Source organism: Phocoena phocoena, chromosome 14, assembly GCF_963924675.1.
Source record: "Phocoena phocoena chromosome 14, mPhoPho1.1, whole genome shotgun sequence".
Lineage (NCBI taxonomy): Eukaryota > Metazoa > Chordata > Mammalia > Artiodactyla > Phocoenidae > Phocoena > Phocoena phocoena.
The window spans coordinates 58,222,887-58,247,436 of record NC_089232.1 but is presented as its reverse complement, the minus strand read 5'-3'; the positions used below and the strand labels follow the sequence as shown (position 1 = coordinate 58,247,436).

At 45.7% G+C, this 24,550-nt stretch overlaps 1 protein-coding gene across 1 annotated transcript in view; it reads left to right on the top strand.

The window, feature by feature from the left end:
- The first annotated feature begins 14,674 nt into the window (after positions 1–14,674).
- TMEM178A (transmembrane protein 178A) overlaps positions 14,675–24,550 on the top strand; it is a 46,615-nt gene continuing 36,739 nt past the window's right edge. Inside the window, exon 1 of the mRNA XM_065891548.1 lies at positions 14,675–15,074. Within this exon, the coding sequence (XP_065747620.1) occupies positions 14,675–15,074 (400 nt within the window). The remainder of the gene's footprint in view (positions 15,075–24,550) is intronic.

The window sequence follows — 24,550 nt, the reverse complement described above, 5'->3', positions numbered from 1 at the left end:
TGCTTTTGGCTGTTTCTCCATGAAGTATTCATGACCTGTCCACGTTCCCCTGGATTTATTAACTTAGCTCCTTTGTATCTACTAGTTAACCTTGATGTCTTTCCTTCCTCCTGTACAATAAATTCCTCCTCTGGATCAACACTCCTCATTCAGTACACGCCTGCCTTATAAGTAACTCTCAAGATACTTGGGTCCCTTTTCAGAGTCCATGTTCACAGTTCAAAGCAACCTCTAGGGCTTTGATAACTTGGTTCAGGTAATCAGGGCAATAGCTACATATGCTCCATTGTTTTAAATTCCTTTCAGGTGGAAATCCATTCTGACTACATTCAAAGTGAAGGTGAAAAAAATAATCTTTCCAGCTGTTTGATACAGGAAAGAGCTCATTGCTCTGCACAGATCTGAAGAGCTCACCCTATGCATCTTTCCTGTGACTGTAGTGGACACATCGTTGGCGCTCAGGTTTCTCTGTTGCTTCCTGGAGCGTCCACCCACAGTCATTCTCCAGCCTTTCCCATTCCTGGATGGCAGCCAGAGCAGCACCTTGGGGGAAGGAATGAGTGCTCCGCTGAAATAAATGCCCGGAGAAGACGGATGCCTGCGGTGCAGGAGGATTGGCCAAGGCATTCACTCTCCAGCTGTTAGGAATTTTAATTGTCCTGTCTTGGAACTCAGTAGAACCTTGGAGCATGATCAAAGGGGGAACAGGGTCAGGGAGGAGGGGAAGTAGTGGAGAATTGCGGGCTACCGTCCTACAAAGAAAGCAACTTAACTAAAGTATTAGTTTCCAATTGCTGTTATAACGAATTACCCCCACCTTAAGGACTTAAGACAGTTTATTACCTAACAGTTGTGTAGGTCAGAAGTCCAAAGTTAGTCTCACCTGGCTAAAGCCAAGGCATCAGCGGGGCTGCATTCCTGTCTAAAAGCTCTAGGGGAGAATCTGTTTCCTTGTCTTTTCCAGAGGTTTCCTGCATTCCTTGACTTGCGGTCTACTTCCTCTATCTTCAACGCCAGCAACAATGCATCTCTCTAACACTTTTTCCATTTTACACGTCTCTCTGACGGTACCCAGAAAATGTTCTCTGGTTTTAGGAATGCGTGTGATTTGATTAGATTGGACCCACTGGAGTAATCCAGGATAAACTCCCCATTTCAAGATGCTTAATCACATCTGCCAAGTCCCTTTTGCCATGTAAGGTAACACATTCATAGGTCCCAGGGGTGGAGTGGGCAGGTTATTCTATCCTACCACACCACGAAGTCGATATCCTCACTGAGACAGAAAAAAGAAGTTTCTACCTTTAGACCTACCTTCTTTGTCTCCCTCAGATCTAATGGGACAGCCATAGATCTTTAAAAATTCTCTTTTTGACATCAAATAGGTGACAAGTGAAATTTTATTATAGGCAAGCAATAATAATATTATCAGTTCCATCACAGTTTTTCTTTATTCAAATTACTACTTTAAGGTTTAGGGGTAACTTTCATTTCTCCTTCTCCATGTCTCTCCTTCACACATCCAGTAGCTTCCTCTGCCTTCAAGAAACTTTAATCTTCTTGACCTCCCTAGCTGTAGAATGATTCCCTCCTGCCTTTGACTGCCAAAGTTCTCCAAAAATTAATCAGCGTGTTACCGTTTTTTCCTTCACCTTCTATCCATCCCTCAGACCTCAGAAGTTTGGCTCCTGCCTTAACTCCTCAATGGATGACGACCTGCCGAAGGCCCCAGGTATTATGTCACTGAGACACTTTCTCACTTTTCTATCTGCTATTGGATATTCCCATGATTCTCAACACCGTTGACCAGGCCTTTCTTGAAACTCCCCATCCCTGGCTTGTGTGGCTCTCCTGAGTCACTCACACCATGCTGTCTCAGACCCTGGTCCCTCGTCCTCCACCCAGCCCTCGCCTCCAGACATGACCTCTGCTCTTCTTTTCTACCCAGACTCCCACAGACACCCGCCGAATCTACTTTTCTAACTATTTGGTGGACATTTCTACACAGGTATCCTTCTGCCCTCTCAAACCCAAATGACCAGAGCTTAAATCTCCACATCTCTTCTCCTTCCTGATTTATGTACCGACTTGTTTATATAAAGGTTTTTTATTCATTTTAGTCAACAGATCCATCACGATCCTAATCGTCTTGGCTTGAATTCCAGCGTTGGTGTGGAACTTCTTTTATCCCATTTGGTTGACTTATTCACTATTTTTTTTTTTTTTTTTTTTTTTTTTTTTTTTTTTTTTTGCGGTACACGGGCCTCTCACTGTTGCGGCCTCTCCCGCTGTGGAGCACAGGCTCCGGACGCGCAGGCCCAGCCGCTCCGCGGCATGTGGGATCTTCCCAGGCTGGGGCATGAACCCGCGTCCCCTGCATTGGCAGGCGGACTCTCAACCACTGCGCCACCAGGGAAGCCCAGACTTATCTATTTTTATTCATACTGTTTCTGGCATCTCTTCCTTTGCTTCCAGTGCTGCCCTCGTGATTCTCACCACCATGGCCTGGGTGACCTGAAGTCCTTCTCAGCACTTACTTTACCACCACTGCGAGATTAATTCCTAATCTCTCTTCTTCCATCATGTCATTCTTCCTTTCTTCATTTCCTATCGTTTAAACCCTCTGCTGTCTGAATCTAATCAATATTTCCAAGTTTATCAAACTTTTCATGACAAAAATTCTAGGAGGACCAGGGTGTTCACTATCCCATGAACATACCTTGTTCATTACTATCTCTGGGTTCACATGGTTTTCCATTCCTGAAATACTATCTCCTTCACCACCTATTTACTCTCATAGATCTTTTGAAGCTCAAGTACCAATCTCCCCATCAATACTTCTTTGGCCGTCTCCATTTTTAAGATTTCTCCTTCCTCTGAACGTATTAAAATTTGCAGAGCACATGGCAAATCAGCAGAGAACTTCCATAAGGTCCAATCATCCACCCACTCATCTTCCCGCAACTGTCACCATGTCCTCATTTCTTTCCACTGTTACTATGGATGAACTCTGCAGGCACCTACCCAAGACAGCCTCTCCATTTATCTACCAGATCCCACTCCAGTATTTCTGCTTCTCTTTTCTGTATCAATTTCTCCATCCCTCCTGGATCATTTCCATCAGTACATGAGCATGCTGTTATCTTCATATCTTCAGACAAACAAACAAACCTCTCTTAATCCCACTCCTGCCTCTAGCTATTCATTTTTTCTCCTTCCCTTTACAGCAAAACTCCTTTGAAAAAGTGATCTATCTGCACTGCTCTAACTTCTCTCTTCCTATTCTGTCTGGAACGCACTCCAGTTGAGCTTACATCCCCAACAGTCTGCTGAAAATGCTCTTATTAAGGTCACCAAGGACCTCCTCTTTGCTAAATCCAGTGGTCAGTTCCCATCTTGCTTGACCAATCAGAAACGTTGTGACCTTGATGACTCTCTTCTATTTGAAACACCTTCTTCACTTGGTGTTCCAGGCCCCACCCTCTCCTGTCTCTCTGTCCAGGCCCCTCCAGTCTCCTTTGCTAGTTCTTACTCAACTCATCATGCTTCTCAGCTTGTAGCAGATTTCCATGTCTCAGTCCTTGGCCCTTTTTTCTTTTCTATCAACACTCACTCCCGGGGTGACATCATCCAGTCTCATGGTTTAAAGTACCATCTATATGTGGATTGTGTTGGCTCTCAAATTTATCTCTTTGCCTGAACCCCTTCCCCAAGCCCTAGATGTGTGTTTCCAGTTGCTCACTCAGCATCTCCACTTAGAGATCTAATAGGCCTCTCAATTTAGTGCATCCCAAACCTAGCTCTTGAGAGCGTCACTGCTCCAACCTACACTTCCCATAGTCTCCCCGTGTCCACTGATGACAACTCCACCCAGTCCCTTTCTTTCTCTCTTACCATCAGCAAATCCTGTGGGCACTACTCTCAATACCTATCTGGAATCCAACCACTCATTGTCGTTCTACTATTGTCACCTGGTCTAAAACACGGTCCTCTCTCTCTGTAATGATACAAATAACAGATACGAGTGCAGGCCCTGGAGTCATAGCATGCAGGGCTCAGTCCTGGCTCTGCCACTTACTAAGGGTATGACCTTGGGCAAGTTATTTACCCTTTCTGTGCTTCAGTTTCCTCATTTATAAAGTAAGGATGATGATGATGATAACTGTTACAAGGATTAAGTGAAAAACCATATAAAGTGCTTAGAACAATGCCTGGCAAATGGTATGTGATCAACAAATGTCAGATCCATACTATTATTCTATAAATCCATGAAAGCTCCATGACTGTAGGTGGGAAGTAGTAGGCAGGAAGATCAGGGAAACCGTGGAAATCGCCATTCTCCTAAGCATAAGCCATCTAGATCTTTAAATACCCAAACCCATGCTGAACCAGGCTGGGGGATAATTGTTCCCACCAACTCTGACCTGTGCCTACCACTTGATATGCTGCTTATTTTGTTCAGTTTTTACCTACTGATTTATAGAATAATAGTACATAGCTAGCATTTCTTTTTTTTAATTTATGCTAGCCATCTTTTTAAAAATTAATTTATTTTTGGCTGCGTCGGGTCTTTGTTGCTGTGTGTGGGCTTTCTCTAGTTGTGGCGAGTGGGGGCTTCTCATTTTCGTGGCTTCTGTTGTTGCGGAGCACGGGCTCTAGGCACGCGGGCTTCAGTTGTGGCTTGTGGGCTCTAGAGCACAGGCTCAGTAGTTGTGGCACACGGGCTTAGCTGCTCTGCAGTGTGTGGGATTTTCCTGGACCAGGGCTCAAACCAGTATCCCCTGCATTGGCAGGCAGATTCTTACCCACTGCACCACCAGGAAAGTCCCTCTAAAATTTCTTTCTTTTTAAAAAATATTTATTTATTTTATTTATGGCTGCGTTGGGTCTTCGTTGCTGTGTGCGGGCTTTCTCTAGTTGTGACAAGCGGGGGCTACTCTTCGTTGTGGTGCCTGGGCTTCTCATTGTGGTGGCTTCTCTTGTTGTGGAGCACGGGCTCTAGGTGTGTGGGCTTCAGTAGTTGTGGCTCGTGGGCTCTAGAGTGGAGGCTCAGTAGTTGTGGTGCGTGGGCTTAGTTGCTCTGCAGTATGTGGGATCTTCCTGCATCAGGGCTCAAACCTGTGTCCCCTGCATTGGCAGCTGGATTCCTAACCACTGCGCCACCAGGGAAGCCCCCTCTAACATTTCTTGATCGTGCGCTATTTGCTATTGTCACCTCTTTTCTTTTGTCTCTAGAGTACTTCCGATAGCTCCTCTTCTCCAAATCTCCTTAGTCCTGATCCTGGCTCTATTCTGTGTTGACCTCCCCCTTTCAGGATTCTATATCTAGAGTTTGCTGTCATTGCTACCAAATATAACATTTAAAAGAGTGTTCTATAAACCCAGTTAACAATACTGCCGTGAGAGCCATTTTCAATTGTCATTTTATTGACACAAAGAACCTGGGCTTCTTTGCAAAAGTGGTTGATATGGAAAAGGGTAAACTGCTGAGTGAGGATGGAAAAAGGAAGTAATTCAAACTATGTCCACATTATTCAGAACCAAAAAAGCCAGGCAGTGTTCAGAAAAGGAAATTGAGAAATGGAAGCATTTCCCTAAATATTCAGAAAGTTCAGAAGTGGGGATTAAACTTCACTGTTTGAAACTTCAGGGATTTCTTTTGGCTAAATTCCAGGATTCTTTGGAGAGAATCCCTTTCTGTTGTGTTTTTGTCTCAGCAGGGCTCATAAGGGCACATGGTGGCCTGGCTGGAAAACACTAAGTGACATCTCCCCCACTGTCAGCCCCCTCCCTGACTTGCCACTCACCTAGTCCAGGGCTCTTGATCACATGCAGACTACAGACACCAAATAAATTAGGTAGATGGAACTCATACATCAAAGCCACCTACTTGGACTCCTTTTTGGCCATTGGTACATTTTCTCTCTTTTTTAATCGGCCTCATAAATCTGACCCTGACAAGGCCCTACCTCTCTATACCAGCAGTCAGAGGTGAGATGGTAATTTGTCCTCAAGCTTTCATCTGCTTCTCCACTTGAGTGACCGTCAGTGCCACGCGGCACCCATTCATTTCAGGGGCTCAGGTGTGGCTGTGGGGAGGTGTGTACCAAGTCCTGCCAAACCGGTGACTCCTTCCAAAAGAACAGGATGGTTCTCCAAGCATCGTGCGCAGCAGGTGACTACACGCCACAGTGCCTGATGAAATACCGGCATGCCGAGAGCTGTAAAGAACACGACACATTGTTCTGTGTTCTTCGGAGTATCTGATTCATAATAGCTGTTCACATACTGGCTAATGATTACCTGGACTCAAATAATTTTTCAAGAGGCTTATCCAAATCAAGAACTGAAGAAGACACCAGAGTTGTCCGGGGGGGTGATGTCGCTCTCTGAAGTGGGGGGAAAATGCCTCCAGACCTGGGTTGAATTCACATATTCGGGGTCATTTGACTCAATCTTCGTCCCCTGGTGACATTCCAGATGTGATTCTGGAATGTCGACTTTGGTCACGTGGGCAAAGTTTGGATCTCTCATCACTTGTGCAGAGCTGCCTCATGGCTTCTAGGAGCCGCATCGTGGCTGGGTCTTGGGTCCTTCCTGAGTCTGCCTTTTTCTGCCTGCCCCTTTTTAGAGGAGGCTGTCTCTTTTTCTCCTCTCATCCAGATGCTGTTTACAGCTGGCTTAATGTCCCCCTGTCCTCTCTGGGCTTTCCCAGCCCCTTGCATGGGGAGGGGACATCCAGGTTCTACCTAGGTTCCCCTAATGTGTTTGGTTTCCATATAAATGGGCAGTCATTTTCTACAGAGGCCTTTCTCTCTAATCCATTTAGAGACCTTGAGGACTGGAGATACCTTATCGTACTCTGGCAGTTCATTTTGGTTATTTACAAAACACCATTGAGGGCTTCCCTGGTGGCGCAGTGGTTGAGAGTCCGCCTGCCGATGCAGGGGTCATGGGTTCGTGCCCCGGGCCGGGAAGATCCCACATGCCGCAGAGCGGTTGGGCCCGTGAGCCATGGCCGCTGAGCCTGCGCGTCCGGAGCCTGTGCTCCGCAATGGGAGAGGCCACAACAGTAAAAGGCCCGTGTGCCGCAAAAAAGAAAACACCATTGAACCCCTTTATGGGCTCATAACAAAATAGCCTATTGAAAGAGCATAATGGTTTCTTGCACTTTTGAACGCCCATCGTTCCACCAATGCTATAGATGATTTATGTTGCAGGAGGCTTATGGTAAGCCTCCAGGCTTTTCACTGGGGTTCAACCCTTGGGAGAGTAATGTTCTGTACCGCACGAGGGTCATGACCTGCAGATGTGAGCAGCCACGAAATATTATTGTTGGAGATGGTAAATAACAACAATCACAACAGCTGCCATATACACAGGGCACTTATTAAACGTCAGCCTGTACATTCACTGTGTTGCTAATGCTTTATTTTCATTGTGTGTTTGATTCTCATAGCAGCTCTATCATTACTCTGATCCCCATTTTATAGATGAGGAAACAGAAGCTTGGAGAGGCTAAGCAAATCCTACTCCCCACAAAATAATCACATAGAATTTGAGCCCAAGTCCCTCCAACCCCACAGCCCAGACTCTGTATGTCTTGTTGCTGTGTCATCAGAGCATATCGTCAGACTCCCCTGCCTTGGCTTTGGGGACATGCATTTTCTTGGCTTCCTTCCTACCTTCCTTCCTGGTCTCCTCTGTGGTTCTGCCTCCCCCATGGAGGTTTTAACGCCCCAGTGTCTTCGAGCCTGCCTTGACCCAAACCTACTAGTTTTTCTAACCACACTCTCCCCTAAGCAATCTCACCTAGTCCTGCGAATTTAAATATCAACATGCATTTAACACCTATCTGCTGACATTCCACAATCGAAATCTTCCCTTCCAGACTGCTGCCCTTACTCTCAGATTCATACATCCAATTGAGATTTCTAAATGGCATCTCAAACTTAACATGCCCCAAACAGAATTTTTTACTTTTTTCTCAAGAATGTTCCACACCTCACTTCATGATACTGCCATTCAAACACTCAAACCAGAAATGTAGGCCTGGTTCTTGATTTTTCCTTTTCCTCATCTGGACTCCCAGTAATTCCATGAGTTCAACCTCGACCCACCTCTCTTCCTCCACTGCTGTGTCTTTAGTCTGAGCTACTAACATCCCTTGTCTGAACTATTGCAATAGCCTCCTGGCTGGTTTCCCTGCTTTCATACTTGCCATCCCCAGCCCCAGTTCATTTTTCACTTAGTCGTCTGTGACGTTTAATATATGAATCAACTCGTGCCCCTCCCCTCCTTAAAACTCTGCAAAGGTTTTCTTATGACCGAAGTCCAAACTTCATAGGATGCCCTTCTAGGCCATGTGTGAACTGGCTGTTGACCAACTTTGCAGCTGAATCTCATACTGCTCACTGCCTCATTCACTACTCTGTAGCTACAGTGGTGTCTTTCCAGTTCCCCAGTGATACAGAGCTCTTTCATGCCTCAGGACCTTTGCACTGGCAGTTCCCTCTCCCGGGAATGCGCTCTCCCTGGCCCACAGGTGCTCACTACAAACAAGAATAGTAGGTTGCCTCTCCTACAAGAATAAGATGAATAATAAGTAACATGAAAAAAATCATGTCATCAATAACTTATTTAGCTATTTGTATTTATGACATTTAAATGACGTGGGCTTAATATGATTAGGCTGTGGGTTTTCTGAAGCATGTTTCTGTGTTTACGTGGATGGAGTAGGGAAGAGTGGGAGGAAACATATTTACCATGTGGTAATGATGACTCATGAATCCTGAGAGGTAGATGTTGATATCCCTGGTTTTCAGAACTTGCTCAGAGTAACTGGCTAAGGATGAGCAGGTAAGAAGTAGTAGGTCTGGAATTTATAGGTCGTCTGACTCCAGTGCACGTGTATCCCCCAGATCCTGGTGCCTCTGAGTAGATACAACTCAGAGATGAGGTTCAAGGGTAAGAAAAAGGAGAGACACCTGGAAAGAATAGATTTTGTTCACCTGGGCAGCGTCATCGGAGAGAGTAGATACCTATCTTAGTTATGTCCAGCTCTGCCTTGGTTGTCAAACATGGCCTGAACGAGCTGAACTAGCCCTCTACTTAGAAAGCCAGTATCCAGACACACAGATAAGGCGGGGAATACAGTTAGGTATGGCAATAATGAGCTACCATCTGCTAAAACATCACACTCTGAGTGGGACTTAACATGGTTTTGGGTTTCTTTGAACGTGTTTTTTTTTTTTTTTTTTCCACCATATGTGCTTAAAGGCTCCGAAAAGGAAACAGCTTAATCCAGGAATGTGAAAAAGAACGGTGACATTCCGTGGTGTGTCAGTGAAATGAGAAACTATCAGGCACCATCTATTTCAGGGCTTTGTGGTATTTTCTGGTTCCAGGCTTCCAGTTAGTGACAAAATGGCAAGAGGAATTACCACATGTGTGGGGTAGAGAGGAGGACCATGGTAGGTGCTACTTCTAAAATTTACTTTTGGCTTTGCCCCGGACTAAATTGACACATATACAGAAAATGCCTTGTTTCCTCCAAGGCCTCCCTGAGATAGCGTCTATCTACTTGGCTTAACCATATTCTTCCCACTGGAAATTGATCTCCCTGCACTAGGTTTCCCTGTTGAATTTTGTCTGCACCTCTGCGACAGCACTCAGTCCAGGCATCCCTCTTTATAGCCTCTTGCATTTCTATCTTTCTCCTCCACTAACCTAAAGCTCCCTGAGGGCACAGGCCATGGGTTTCGTTTCATCTTTGCATAATGCAGTGGGACCCAGCACAATAACTTACCCTGGAGGTGCTCAAGAAATGTTATTGAATTAAAATAAAATTGTTAGAGGGGAACAGTTTAGAATGATCATGTTAAAATAAGATATCTCAATTATTTGCCGAAATGACATATTGTAGATCAATAACATAATTGACTCTATCCTTACATTAAATTCTGGAAAAATGTCTGATAGTACCATGAATAAACCCCTCCTCTTTTTGAGAGCCAGCGTGTGGTTTTGTTTTGGTTTTTTAATTAATTAATTAATTAAATTTAGTTATGGCTGCATTGGGTCTTCGTTGCTGTGGGAGGACTTTCTCTAGTTGCAGCGAGCGGGGGCTACTCTCTCATTGTGGCGTGCGGGCTTCTCATTGCGGTCGCTTCTCTTGTTGCAGAGCACGGGCTCTAGGCGCATGGGCTTCAGTAGTTGTGGCACGCAGGCTCAGTAGTTGTGGTTCGCGGGCCCTAGAGCACAGGCTCAGTAGTTGTGGCGCATGGGCTTAGTTGTTCTGCGGCATGTGGGATCTTCCTGGACCAGGGCTTGAACCTATGTCCCCTGCACTGGCAGGTGGGTTCTTAACCACTGAGGCACCAGGGAAGTCCAGTGTGTGGTTTTGGTTAAACGTCATAGTGTAAATTCTACGGAATTTAAATGTTTGAGATGAGGAAAGATATTGCTTTTGGTCTTAGCACTGGGGCAAAAGGGTGAAAGCCTTTTAGAATATTCATGGCTAGCATGGTTAGCTTAGCATAGGTATGTCAATAAATCATTGCCATAGCTCTGTGATAATTGGAGATCTCTCTCTCTCTCTCTCTCTCTCTCTCTCTCTCTCTCTCTCTCTCCCCCTCTCCCCCTCTCTCCCTGTCTCTCTCTCTCTCTCCCTGTGTGTGTGTGTACCTTTTTGTAAGAAAATATTTAAGAACTTTCTGTGTAGAGAAATACGGTGAATGTCATAAAGCACCTAGATATTATGATAAGTGTGTTTGGAGAAGGCAAAAGTGTTTTGTTTTCTCAATATTTAAACATGGCCAACACATAAATTGGGATGTTTAAATGCTACGGGAATACTGACAGTAACAAAGAAGGACTCTAGTGTAATATAGAGGATAATTCTCTCTAACCTAGAAAGGAGAGTTGGGTGCTGAAGGATGACGTCATCAAAACAACATTGGAGGAAGATGCATTTGGCATCAGTGTCCAGGATAACTGCAGGATGATCTGCCCGTGAACCCAGCTGTCCTGGAATCACTGGGGCCAAGGAGGGAGCTGGAATAATAATCCAGATGTGAGGTGATAGAGGCACAGTGATAGCAAGTGGTAGAAATGAAGAGGAAAGATTGGCTATACAGGCATTTATAAAAGGAAGAATCCCTACCACTTTGTGAATGCGATAGAGAATTCTAAAATATTGGGTCTGAGTGTCTTGACTGACTTGTCAACACCAGAAAGAGAGAGAAGTGAGGAGGGGCAGTTGGACCACAGGGAAATATGAGTTGACCTTTAGACATACTGAGTTCTACAACACAGTGAAACGCCCAGGTGGAAATTCTCTAGCTCTATCCCTGTCGTTTTAGGACACTGTTATTCTCCAAGGGAGATATTGGTGATATCAGATCTGGAGATGGCAAAGGGAAATTTAAGACAAGTGAAGAACAAGCTAAGTTTGAAAACGTTGAGGGCACAGCACCGCCCTCAGCACTGCTGAGACATGCCTCCGTGTTCTGGTTGGGTATGTGATCTCCCATCATCTTGACTACCTGCCAGGCTAAATGCCGTCATACATCGACCGTGCTCTGGCTTAGATTCCTGCTTCTCCTCGCCTTCCTTGTGGTCAGGGATTAGAAGATGTCAACTTTATGACTTAAAAACACAGAAGAGCATTCTTCTCTTACAGTGGGCTCAAATATGGAAGCCTCCAAATCTGTCGGGTAGATATGTAAGTCAGACTTATATTGAGTGGCATGCCAGTGTCTCTGATCTAGTCCTCTTGGTAAAGTTTAACTCATCCTTTGAGAGTTAACTCAAAAGTTACTGCCTCTAAGTAGCCTTCCTGACTTCCCCAGGTGGTTGGTCTTTTCATTGTCCACGTTGCCACACACTTTGTTCTGCTTTGTGCTACAGTGCACAGAAAAATCTATGTGTCTGTCTCTCACCACTAGACTGGGAGCATCCAGAAGATGGGAACCATTGATTCATCTTTGTATTTCCCACTCCCTTAACAGAGTGGGGCTCGTGGGTGATAGTTCATTGTTGGAAATATCCAAAAGAGAAGATTTAAGAACGTGGATGGAACGATAGGCAGTTGCTGTAGCAAAACCTGTATATACATCATATGTCACATCCCGCTGATGCTGTTAATGCTACACCAGCAGAGGCAGTGCTCTCATTACATGCTGCTGGCCCATATTTGTAACGTGTGACATTTTTTATGGAATATTGTCAAGGGTAATCCATCACATAGTAACCTTTGGATTATATGCTGAGACTGGTCTTCAACATAGACATAAATAAACTTCAAGGATCGTGCTATTTTCTGAGAAGGGTGTGATCAAGGGTTCTGGCTAGGAAAATGAAGCAGAACATTATTTTCTTTTAAGTTAAATATAAGTGCCTGAAAAAGAGGTTTCCTTCTGTCAGCCCCAGTCGGGGCACGGTTATTGTGTGAAGATAATCAGATGACTCTGAAATGTGGCAGAATATTTTTTTCTTAGAGTACCTCAGGGTTTGAAAAGGGGGTGAAGAGTTGCTAAAGGTTTGACCACCCTTGGAACTTGTAGGGTTTGTAATATCTTTATCTAATATCTTTATCTCAAGAGGTGTTTTAAAAAATAAAAGGACACATGACAACTTGAGCGAATTTCAGATATCGGCCGTGGGCTCACAGTTAAAGATATTCTCTCTGTATCCATAAAGATTTAGGAATTTACACATAGTATAGAGAGAGTATAAATAAAAGAGAGCTTCTAAGTCTCATCATTTTTGTGTAAATCCAGATAAGACTCCTTTGATGAGCTTAGCGGTTCCTGTTAAGGAAAAGCTTATAGGTGAGAGGAACACTAAAATTATAATTCTTTGTCTTCCTTAATTAGACTGAAGCTCACCATAGATCTTGCTGAAGCTGTGATAAAATTCAAGTAATAATTCACATTGTCAGGTCAGCAGAAATGGGCACGGGGCATCCAGTATGACTGAAGGATTTGCTTACGTGATCTATCTGTGAACGGAGGTGCTCAGGAGAGGTACACAGTCTTCATGGGAAATAAACCCTCTGAAGATGCTGAGTACAAACAGCAACGAAAATAAATCCCAGCAAGTTTCTTATATCACCCTTACAGATGTCATTTCAGAGGAAATATATAAATCACATTCATACCAATTGATGTGGGGCACTAATTAGTAAGTCCCATTAAATCGTGGAGTAATGATATTCAGCATCTAATGAATGCCTCATCATCTTTTGATCATTAATATTTCACAGCATAAGAACACAAGAATTGGCATCCCTGGGCTCACGCAGCATGGTTTTCTGTCTGTGATGTAGCCCCAAGGGCACTAAGTAGCACGAGGGTATTGCTCCTTTGTCGTGAGGCTGCACAACACAATTAACTCAGGACCCTGAGTCCTAACGAACGTTTCCTCATTTTAGAAAATGCGAATCTGCCTGCCATTCTCCGAATTAACATCTGCGACTGCCCAGTGCCCTGGAAAACAGAAGCAAGCTGAGATGTTGACTTTGCTTCGCTGCTGACCCTCACAGTCCATGCAAGAAACTTGCACAGGAGATAAAAAACAAATCATTCCTCTGATTTATTACTAAGGGCTTTCTTTATTCAAAGGCAGTAATCACCTCACAGAGCAGGTGCCATTGCAAGGGCTTATTGATCCTGTGCGCTTCTAGAAATGCCAGGAGGCCGTCACTCCGGCGGGAGATGGAGGTGGTCAACGAAAAAGAAGTCCATCTCCGAGCAGGCTGGAGTGGGAGAAAATCTCTGGCCCTAGAGACCTATGGCTCCAGCGACGCTCGGTGCCTTTCTTTCAGAAGAGGGGCTGGAGCGGAGAGAGCGCTGAGAGGCTGCCGTGGGCAAGTGAGAGAGAAAGGGAGGATGACAGGGAGACAGAGCTGCCGAGGGGTCTCCGAGGCTGCATCCTTCAGGAGGACGGAGAAAGGGTCTTCGTCTCCAGATCGAGATTCCTAAGAGTTAAATACCACCACGCAGCCCGACCCGGATGGGATTTGTTTCTGGGTAGAAAACGCGACACTGATCAACACCAACTTGGACAAGTGACAAGACTAGGTCTGATGTTGGTGGATGTCTTTTCAGGTCGTTGGAGGGGAGAGGACGGCAGGCAGTGTGCTCGGGGGTAGCTGGAGAGAAACATCGCGTCCAGGGCAGCGACAGAAAGCGACAAGGAGGAGGCCAACAGAGGGACGAAAAGAGAGGGAGGAAGAGTTGAAGAAAAGTAGGGGGAAAGTAGGGACAGGGTGAAGAGGAGAGAGGAAGGGACGAGGGAGAAGTGAGGGCGGCGAGGAGGGATCCACAAGGGAAGGGGATCGCGGGAGAGCAGGGAGGACGGGTTGGTCGCGAGGTGCAGAGCGGGCACAGGGGTGCGCGGGGGTGGCGGCGCCGGGAGGGAGGCGAAGGGGCTGCGGGAGAGGCGGGGGGCGAGGGAGCGCTCGAGGCTCGGGGAGGCGCGGAGCGGCGGACCGGGGAGGGGGCGGGCGCGCGGTCGAAAGGGAGCCGAGGAGGGAGCGCGCCGGGCCGGGAGCCGAGGGCGGGCGGGAGGTGGGGGGCAGGTGGGGGAGCGCGGAGCGAGCGGAGGCCAAGTGCATTGTGTCTGGCGGCGGCGCGCGAGCCCACCGGCGGCCGCGGCGGGGCGGGCAGCCATGGAGCCGCGGGCGCTCGTCACGGCGCTCAGCCTCGGCCTCAGCCTCTGCTCCCTGGGGCTGCTGGTCACGGCCATCTTCACCGACCACTGGTACGAGACCGACCCCCGGCGCCACAAGGAGAGCTGCGAGCGCAGCCGCGCGGGCGCCGACCCCCCGGACCAGAAGAACCGCCTGATGCCGCTATCTCACCTGCCGCTGCGGGACTCGCCCCCCCTCGGGCGCCGGCTGCTCCCGGGCGGCCCCGGGCGCGCCGACCCCGAGTCCTGGCGCTCGCTGCTGGGGCTCGGTGGGCTGGACGCCGAGTGCGGCCGGCCGCTCTTCGCCACCTATTCGGGCCTCTGGAGGAAGTGCTACTTCCTGGGCATCGACCGGGACATCGACACCCTCATCCTGAAAGGTGAGCGGCGGGCGCGCCCTGCGCCCCGGGCGCCCGCGTGTGGAGCGCAGCCCGCGGCTCCCCAGGGGCGCGCCTGTCCCCGCGGCCGCCTCCCCGCCGCGTCCCCGGCACATTCTTTCGTCTCCCCCGCCGCCTCCTTTTTTTACCCCTCCCCTCTCTCTTTCTTTCCCCGTCCCTCCCTTGTTCTCTCCCGCTCCTCTTTCTTTCCCCGGCTCTCTTCTTTCCTCTCCATCCTCCTTTTCCTTTTCCCGTCTTCCCTCAAGTCTGGGCTTCAGCCCCCCGCCTCTATCTCCTTTGCTTCCTTGGCCTCCTTTCCCCCCCTTCTCCTCGCCTCTCGTCCTTCGCTGTCTTTGTACACGTGCCTGACTTGGAACGCACGGGTCTGTTTTCTGGACGCTGCTCCCCGGGAAGGTAAACATCAAAAAGACCCGACCTTTCCCAGTTGGGCTCCTTCCCTTAAGTTGTACTTTCCTTTTAGAAATACCTTTGAAGGAAAAGTGGTGCAAACCTCAGAAGAGGAGGAAAAGGGCTTTTTCTTGTATTGTGCTGATGTTGGTGGCAGACGGGACTGATGTGGTATGCCAGCCTGGCAGGCTAATGGGGAGCTCAGGAGGCGGGAGGAACCTTCCTCTTAAACCCCCGAAGTGCAGGGTTCCTTTGGGTTAGACCTCAGATAACATTAATGCATTGGTGGAGGCAGCTGAATGCTGATAGGACATCTACTTTTTTCCAGCCTTCCTGATGACTGGGCACATCATCCTTAGGCTAGTCACACCAGGGCGAGGAGAGTGGAAAACCGGTCCAAGCCTTTTAAAGTAGAGCTTTCCGTATTTGCACATGGAGTCTCTACAGAATCACTCTCTCTTAAATTTGTGATACCTCGTAAGGCTGTTTTTGTTGTTGTTTTGTTATTTGACACTGAGTTGTAGAGCATCAATTTGCTCTTCTGAGGTCTAGGTGACACCTGGCTCCCATGTGCGTAATCGGATCGTTTGAATTTTTTTTGGTAAATGTCATTCATGTAAGAATATTCAATGTGACAGTCCTACTGCTGAGGCTTCCTTCTAACTTTCCGAGCTTGACCCTTATTACAAATTCTTTTTCTCTGAGACGGAAAAAATAAAACAACCCACCTTCTTTCCTGGGACTCATTATTGCGAAAAAAGAAGACGTCTAAAATCAGTACATTTAAAGATTTAGTAGCCATTCAGGAAAGCAAAGAAGCAGATTTGTGTTGAATTCCAGTTTGGAATGGAATTACATGGAAAGGAGGGGGTTAATAACATGTTGGCCTGAGAGTGTTGTTCGTTGGCGTATTCCTCATTTCTCAAACATGTCAACTTCTTCCTTCCCATGGCTAGCTCAGCTGGGGACTGCCATCTGAAATCTGTCTGTGTGTGGAAGGACTCCAGCGCTCTTGGGGGGAAGCAGATACACTAACCTTCCTTTGGGAAGGGCGCTGTATTCTTTCCTCTCCTAACTCACATCCAAATCCGATTTCTCCTCGTGAAGATGCTGCATAATTAATTTTGATGGTACATGAACAAACTGTAAAAGCTGAGTTTGGAGGTTCGGTTATGGAATGCTCGTTTAGGCAAGGCAATTTTGAAAGTTTAGCAGTGCAGTCTGTCTTTGGAAATGACAGAGCTGCATCTCCTTACGCTCTTCCTCTGCCGAGAGTAAGTGATTGCATGTAATCTGGATATAGAATAACGCCCGAAACAGCAGGGTAGAGTTCATTCAATCCAATGGCAGGCAGGAGAGGGTGTCCCACAGGACACTTGCACATTCCCCACCTCCCCACCTGGGCTGGCTAGCTGAGGTGCCGAGCTCCAGGGAAGCTCAGAATCGAATAATCCTGGAGGCTGAAGGGACTTTAGTGGTCATTCAATCCAACCTCCCCCGCACTGTTGACTCCCTTCTTCTACACCTTTCTGACACACAGTTGTCCAGCCTAGCACTTTCCTAAGACAGAACTTGTGTGCTAATTAAAAGAATTATAGTTTTCTAGTCATAAATGCAAGTTTGTATTAAAACAATCTCAGGGCTTCCCTGGTGGCGCAGCGGTTGAGAGTCCGCCTGCCGATGCAGGGGACACGGGTTCGTGCCCCGGTCTGGGAGGATCCCACGTGCCGCGGAGAGGCTGGGCCCGTGAGCCATGGCCGCTGAGCCTGCGCATCTGGAGCCTGTGCTCCACAACGGGAGAGGCCACAGCAGTGAGGCCCGCGTACCGCAAAAAAAAAAAAAAGAAAAACGATCTCAGATTTGTAATACTGATGGTGTTTAGCTAATCCTTTTTGTAGGATACTAAAGGGTTCTAGGTTGTCATCAGAAGACCTGGGCTCCATTGCTGGCTCTACTGCTAAATCGCAGGGCTTCCTCCAACAAGTGTCCAGGCCTCCTTGGCCTTCAGTTTTCTAGTTCATAGTAGGAAGGCTCACTGTTCTTTAGGGGATTTTCTAGTTCTAAAATCTGTCATTGTTGTACTAATAGCAATGTAAATTTAGCTTCCTGGGAAGTTAACGCCCTGACATTATTGACATGAGGAGTTTGGATGAAATGACAGACGTTCAGTACGTTACGTCCTTGATCATAATTTGTTGTTTGGGAGATGGCCAGAAGGGCCTCAAGTACTTTCAGTATTGCTACTCATCTACCTTGGGCTACCTACATAACTCTTCTAGATCTCAGTTTCATCATCTGTGAGATGAATGGGTGAAATGAACAGCTTTAAAATTCTGTGATTCTAAGAATAATTTCAACAGATGATTTTGACACCCACGTTAGGTAAACATTATTACCTTTGTTTTGGCATCTGTGATATGAATTTGGCATTTGTGGTGTATTTTGACATCTGTGGCTGTGGTATGAATTTCTTAAATGAGCCCTGTATAACTAGAAATCAACATGACATCTAATTTAAAAATTTGGACAACTAGGGTCCCACATTTCATTCTTACTTTCTTCTCTGAACTACCTTATGAGTCCTAAGATTTAGAAATGTTAACGATAGGAAATGAAGAAAAGTAGACTCAGATGGGAGAGTGGGGAGGGGTGGAAAGGGCCACAAGAAGTGCCTGACATACTTAATGAGCTTTTGAGGGAAAAAGAGGTCAGCCTTTCTTCGTGTGGACTTAGAGCACAAAGCCAGGAGGTGGGGGCTTCCCTGGTGGCTCAGTGATTGAGAGTCCGCCTGCCTATGCAGGGGACATGGGTTCGTGTCCCGGTCCGGGAAGATCCCACATGCCGCGGAGCGGCTGGGCCCGTGAGCCATGGCCGCTGAGCCTGCGCGTCTGGAGCCTGTGCTCCGCAACGGGAGACGCCACAACAGTGAGAGGCCCGCGTACCGCAAAAACAAAGCCAGGAGGTGGGTGAAAGTTACAGAGGGGAAAATGTAGAGTTGATAATACGGAAGACCTCTCACAATTGGAATTGTTTGCATTTCCTGGAGGCTGGGAAACTATTTCTGAGAGATGGAGAGGAAAAAGAAACAGACAATGTGGAGAATAAGAGATTGGCTTAGAAGTGTAGCATATAGGCTCTGTAGTGTTCATCTACTTAAGAGAAATCACGTGAGCCAGAAGAGCAGCGGTCTCATTGGGACAAGTATTTGGGAAAATCATCAAACTCTGATTGTCACCCTTTCATTATGATTCTGTTTACTTCTAGCCCAGAGTGACCCTAGAAGGTCTCCCCTAGATTGGACCTCCAACCAGGACCTTCAGTAAGAATGGAGGTAAAGTTATAGATAAATCCATTAAGGACCAAGACTAGAACTCGATGCTACTCTCCCAGGCTGACGAAAGACCAGCCACCAGCGCGGTTTGCATACCGTTGTCTTTCCTCTTACTGTATTAACTAATCCACATTTCACTATCTTGCCCACTGGGATAACATGGGAACTTACAAATGCTGTAGAGATATTAAGTTCACACTATATTATCGTAGTTTACTATCCAATAAAACAAATGCCCATCGAAAGGCTGTTATGTGCAAGGTCATATTAGGGAGATTTCGGCTACACATGTGGGGATTCTTTTGTGTTTGAGCTGGTCAATTGACTAACTTATTCTTCCATACATAGACCCTTCTTACAGTTAACTGTTGTTGCTAAGGAAGCTTTGCTTGTCACAGTAAAGACAGTCTCTGATAAGTATGCAAATGAAGTCATCCTCCACCCAGCAACAGGGCGGCTAGAATAGTTGAAGGAGCCTTGTGGCAGGAACTTGAGAGAATGGGTTTAAAGAGTAGGTTCTTGGGCTTCCCTGGTGGCGCAGTGGTTGAGAGTCTGCCTGCCGATGCAGGGGACACGGGTTCGTGCCCCGGCCCGGGAAGATCCCACGTGCCGCGGAGCGGCTGGGCCCGTGAGCCATGGCCGCTGAGCCTGTGCATCCGGAGCCTGTGCTCCGCAACGGGAGAGGCCACAACAGTGAGAGGCCCGTGTAACGCAAAAAAAAAAAAAAGAATAGGTTCTTTATTCCTTCATTCATCCAGTTTATTCCCTCAATAAATATATATTGAAAGCCAGGTATTGTTTTAGGTATAGAAGATACAGGATTGAACAAAATGGATAAAAACGCCTGCCCTAATAGAGTTTATATCAAGTGGTGGAGTTATTTTCTAGTGGATTATACAGTCATTATTCTTAGTAGGCTGTGGGAAGAACGCTGTGCAAGCTGCTAGAGCTGGTAAGTATGTGACAGAAAATACAGTGCAGAGTGATGGAGAGCTGTACCCTTTGGGGGACGCCCGGCCATTCTGTTCCAAGTGCAATTCTTAGGTTTAAACTACTGGTTGAACAGTAAAATAGGAGGACAGATGGAAGGAGACTCAGTTGGAAACATTCTATAATGCTTCTTTCAGTTACTGAAAACACTGAGTTTAATAAATAAACATTGAAGAGTCTTGTGAATACATTATGTGGAACTTTGGAGAAATTAATTTTGAATAGGAGTTAGACATTGAAATGATATCAAAAGTGCCAACTGTTCTTACTAGCCTTAACTTTAATTGAAAAAAAAATTTTAATTAAAAAATTTCATTAAAAACAATTAACACTATTTTTCAAATAGATGTACTTTGTTTATGTAAACCAAATCCTAATATTATATATTGCCTGCAATAAACAAAAGGAAAATGAATGTTGTAGTGTTTTGTTTTTATGAAATTAAAAGTGATAGAATTTCAGCAATGTGAAGATTCTAATTCTGTAGGCATACTGTTAACCTGTATAAATCATTTGGGATTGAATTCTTGAAACTTGAAATACAGCATGTCCTTGTGGTTTCAGAAGCATTTTTCCTTTAATGAGATAAACAGAGATATCAAAGACAGTAGGACATAAATACTTTGTCATTTCTCTCTCTGCAAGTAAAAGAAAGTAGGAGGATTGGTAGGAATTCATTGGGTCTCTTCTTCACTCTGCTAATGATATATCTGTTTCCCCTGTTGGCTTATTTTCCATGAAATTAATAGTCTGTACAGGACACACTACGTTCTACCTGACACAGAAATAGATTGATGATTTTCTTCAGCTCATTTGTAGACCAAAGTATCATTTGTGTTAGAATAATTATCTCCCAAGAGCAGATGTATCTGGGAAATCTGAGAGGCAAGCACTGTTTCTCTTCTCTGACCCATTTGTTCACATACTGGTCTCAGACCTTCTCTTGGACCAGAAGATGCTGCTGGCAAAGGGATTCCTCAGTTTTGGGGGTGCTGGGGGTATCATTAAGACTTCCTTTTTCTTTCTTTACTTCTCAAGGCAGTGGTCTCCAAACTTGTCTTCAGCCTCACTCTATGTAATTTATATTTATTCATTTTAAAATTAGGTGCATGGACTGTCCTGACATATACATCATGAAACACAGACAAAAGCAAACCTTGAAGGGATGGGGTAATAAACAGAAAAAGAAGTTCAACTATTTTCACCCACACTTTCCAAAGGACTGCTTGTGTACCCCCTGGCATGTATACACTCCTCTTGGAAGACTGCTGTTCTCACTGCACATCAGCAAAGCTGAGCTTCTCATCTTGGCAGAAGAAGGAGGATTGTTTGTTTACTATCATGGCTGACCTCTGTGGTGGGTCTCCCAGGCCACCGTTGTATCACATGTATTCTTCTTGCACAGGGGAGAGAAGAAGATGCATTTTATTTCTGTATCATTTCTGACATTAGGCACAGCATTACCCAAGTGTGATAGCCTATGTTTCAACACATCCTGTTGCTAACACTCCTGAAGGTTATCTTGCATAGAAATTATATTCTTACTCGCCTCTCTGCTATCAAAAAAAAAAGATACTTGCTTCCATTCTTTCCATCTGCACAGGGAAGTCACCTTTTAAAAGTGATTCATTAACACAAAAGTGGTTGGTGCTTTAAGTGGTTTGTGATCAAAATTGCCAGAGTCAGTGCCATTTGTATCCACCATGTCTCATGGATAACATTTAGCAATGGCCTTGAGGGGAAAAACGGAAGAGTTTTTGGCTATGCCATAGAAAGTTCACAACCAGTTATACCCGAGTGGCTGTGATTTTTTCCTTAGCTCCTGATTTTTCTTTTTCAAAGCTCAAAATGAGCCGTTAAACCCCATCAGGCAGACTGCTCATAATTGCAAGCGTTCTTGATTACCACAGAAGATATGCTTTTGTTTGGGGAGCATCTGGAAGTTACGTTCCACTGAGGGAGTAACCGAGTCTCCCAGTGTCAATGCTAAATGGGAGGCCATGGGGAGTGGCCACATTGAAAGAATTTAGGCAGGTCCTAGGGTTTTCCCAACAGTTACCAAGGGTGAACGCTCCTTTCCTCTTTGAACCCGCCTGCAGTGTGGTATACCCCAGGTTACTGACCTTTGACCTCTGCCAAGCAAACTGTGACCTCGGGTTGACTGTGTCCTTATTCCTGAGTCCATCTTTCTTGTGTCTGTCCACCTTGTCTTTCAGAGAGATTCCACTGTCCTTCTTTGACACTCAATTGTGTGACCATCTGAGGCCCATTTTCCTGTATTATTTGCTGGTTAAAAGAATAAAAATAGGGCTTCCCTGGTGGCGCAGTAGTTGAGAGTCTGCCTGGCGATGCAGGGGACACGGGTTCGTGCCCTGGTCCGGGAAGATCCCACGTGCCGCGGAGCGGCTGGGCCCGTGAGCCATGGCCGCTGAGCCTGCGCGTCCGGAGCCTGTGCTCCACAACGGGAGAGGCCACAACAGTGAGGGCCCGCGTACCGCAAAATAAATAAATAAATAAACCCATAAGAAAAACCCACTACACCATTGCTATTGTCTAAAGCTTTGCACAACTGGTTGTAAAGATTTTTATCAAAATAAAGGCGTTTTTCAGTAGAAAATGGACTTTATCTTCAAAACCTCGTAAAATTTATGATGGTTTATTTTTTCACTCTTTTACAGTGTTTCCCTGTGGTTAAAAGTGATTGCAGTGATTAATCTGTTCTATTGCAAGTTTTAACTAAAAGGATGTAGCTGAACTTCTTGGATCCTGAGAGAGCCCACATCGGCCCTCTTGAAGCTGACAGCCTTTGTTTGCTGCAGAGTACGGGGAAACTACAGGCTGCACTCCATCTTTCTTGTAACTCAGCCAGATAAGCTGATTGCAGACCAAATAATAATGTCATGGGGACACCCATCAGGGAATGCATTAGCAAGTGAAAAAAGGGGAACAATACAAACCATATTTCAGTTTCCGTTATCTTGACTGACTGAGGACACACTGAATTATTTTCTGTAATTTGCTGGATGTCCCCCAGTGTTCAGACTTTTAAGTATTTTGTTCATGGGAAAAAATCAATCAACTCATTTCTCCTTCAAGGACCAGAAGGTTGTAATATGTTCCCTTTTGGTTTCTCTGGGTTATTTGATACCACATAGGTAGACGGGGAAGCGATTCGAGAAGTATGTGGGAAATTCTGGATGTATAGATAATTCCAGAAGGCTTCATTGTCCCTTTACGACAGGTACCTCAACTGTAAATCAACACTGATGCCTCCATCTGCCATGCCAGTAAGCACTGACTTGTATCCTTAGCGTCTATAGCAGGCAAGATTGGGAGAGTGGGGCGTGAGGGTAGGGGTGGGAGGCTGTATGTGACTTGGATCTCTCTTGTCTACATTTTAAGGAATTTTTGTTTGGTGCGGGGGATGTAAACATTTGCTTCACTCAGAAATCAGTCAACAAATGTTACTAATGAGTGTTGAAACGAATTGCTTTTGCAGAGAAGAGGCTGCTCAGTGAAAAACACGGGTGCGGTATCCTCCTTGCCCCGTGAGGTTGTGCTTTCTCTAAGGACCCCCAGAGTAGTGAGGAAGAGGGTCTGAGCAGGCGGATGGGGCTGTTGGTTAATTTGAGTTCGAATGCCATTTCTTATGTTCTCACAATTTTGAAAACTGCTTACAGTCATGTTTACAGTTGTCATGGAATTTTTCAGCATGGGCATCCTGTTAAATGCTACTCAAGGAGGTTATCCTGAAAAGCAACAGAATCGATCACTTGTCATGGGTTTGAAAAATTATGGAACTCATCATCAGAGAGACAGTTTGACCTAGTGGAAGATAAACTGTAAGGGGGGAAGAAACTAAAAATACAATGGTCAATGATAATAATTGAGTGTGGGCCAATTGAAGCTCAGTATGTTTGTTTTATGCCCCTGATACTTAATCACTTATTCCAGGTGATTTAATCCTTAGCATCTAACATATTTTAGGGAGAGTTTGTTTGGTGTTCAGACAATGGAAGTGTTGGTTGAAAGAAGCTAAAACGAACAAATACTAGACAAATATAGAGCTAGGCTGAACTAGAGTGGCAGGAGAAGCGACAGTGACTGCTGACAGGAACGTTTCTGAAAAATACTGTCTTTCTGTTCGGGTGTTTGAAACAAACAAAACAAAAAGGGCACAAGGAAACTGTTTACTATTCAGCAGTAAAAGATAAAATCCAGCCAGAAGATGTCTGCTGAAGAAGCCTCAAAGTCATGTATTTCTTTCCTTTTTTCCTCAGTGTTACCTTTTCTTTCTGAAAGAAACTCAGATTGGTTGGAGGAAAATGGGTAAGCACATGTAGAATCAAAGATTCACAGAGTTGAAAGGAACTTTGAGCCGTGATCCTCACCTAATTTTTTTTCCTGTGATGCCGTGATAGAGGATTTTCATGTGCCCTACAGACTTCTGTCAATTACATGCAATTCCTAGCACACCAGCTCTGACTCCCTCCTTTTCTCTCTGAGCGCGTGTTTTCAGAATGCCTGTGACGGAGGGCATGTTGTTATCAGCATAATCTCGATCAGTTTTAATTTATAAAACGGAGTCTAGCTTTTGGACAGGGGAGGCCCTTTGATCTTGTATAGAGGAGGCTTAGAGACAGGCATCTGATTGGCTGTGGGAGTGGCGGCTTTATCCAGGTTGTGTGTTTTTCAGGGGTGAGGCTGGTACAGGGAGCTGGTGGACACTGTGAGCATGCGTACTTCAGTC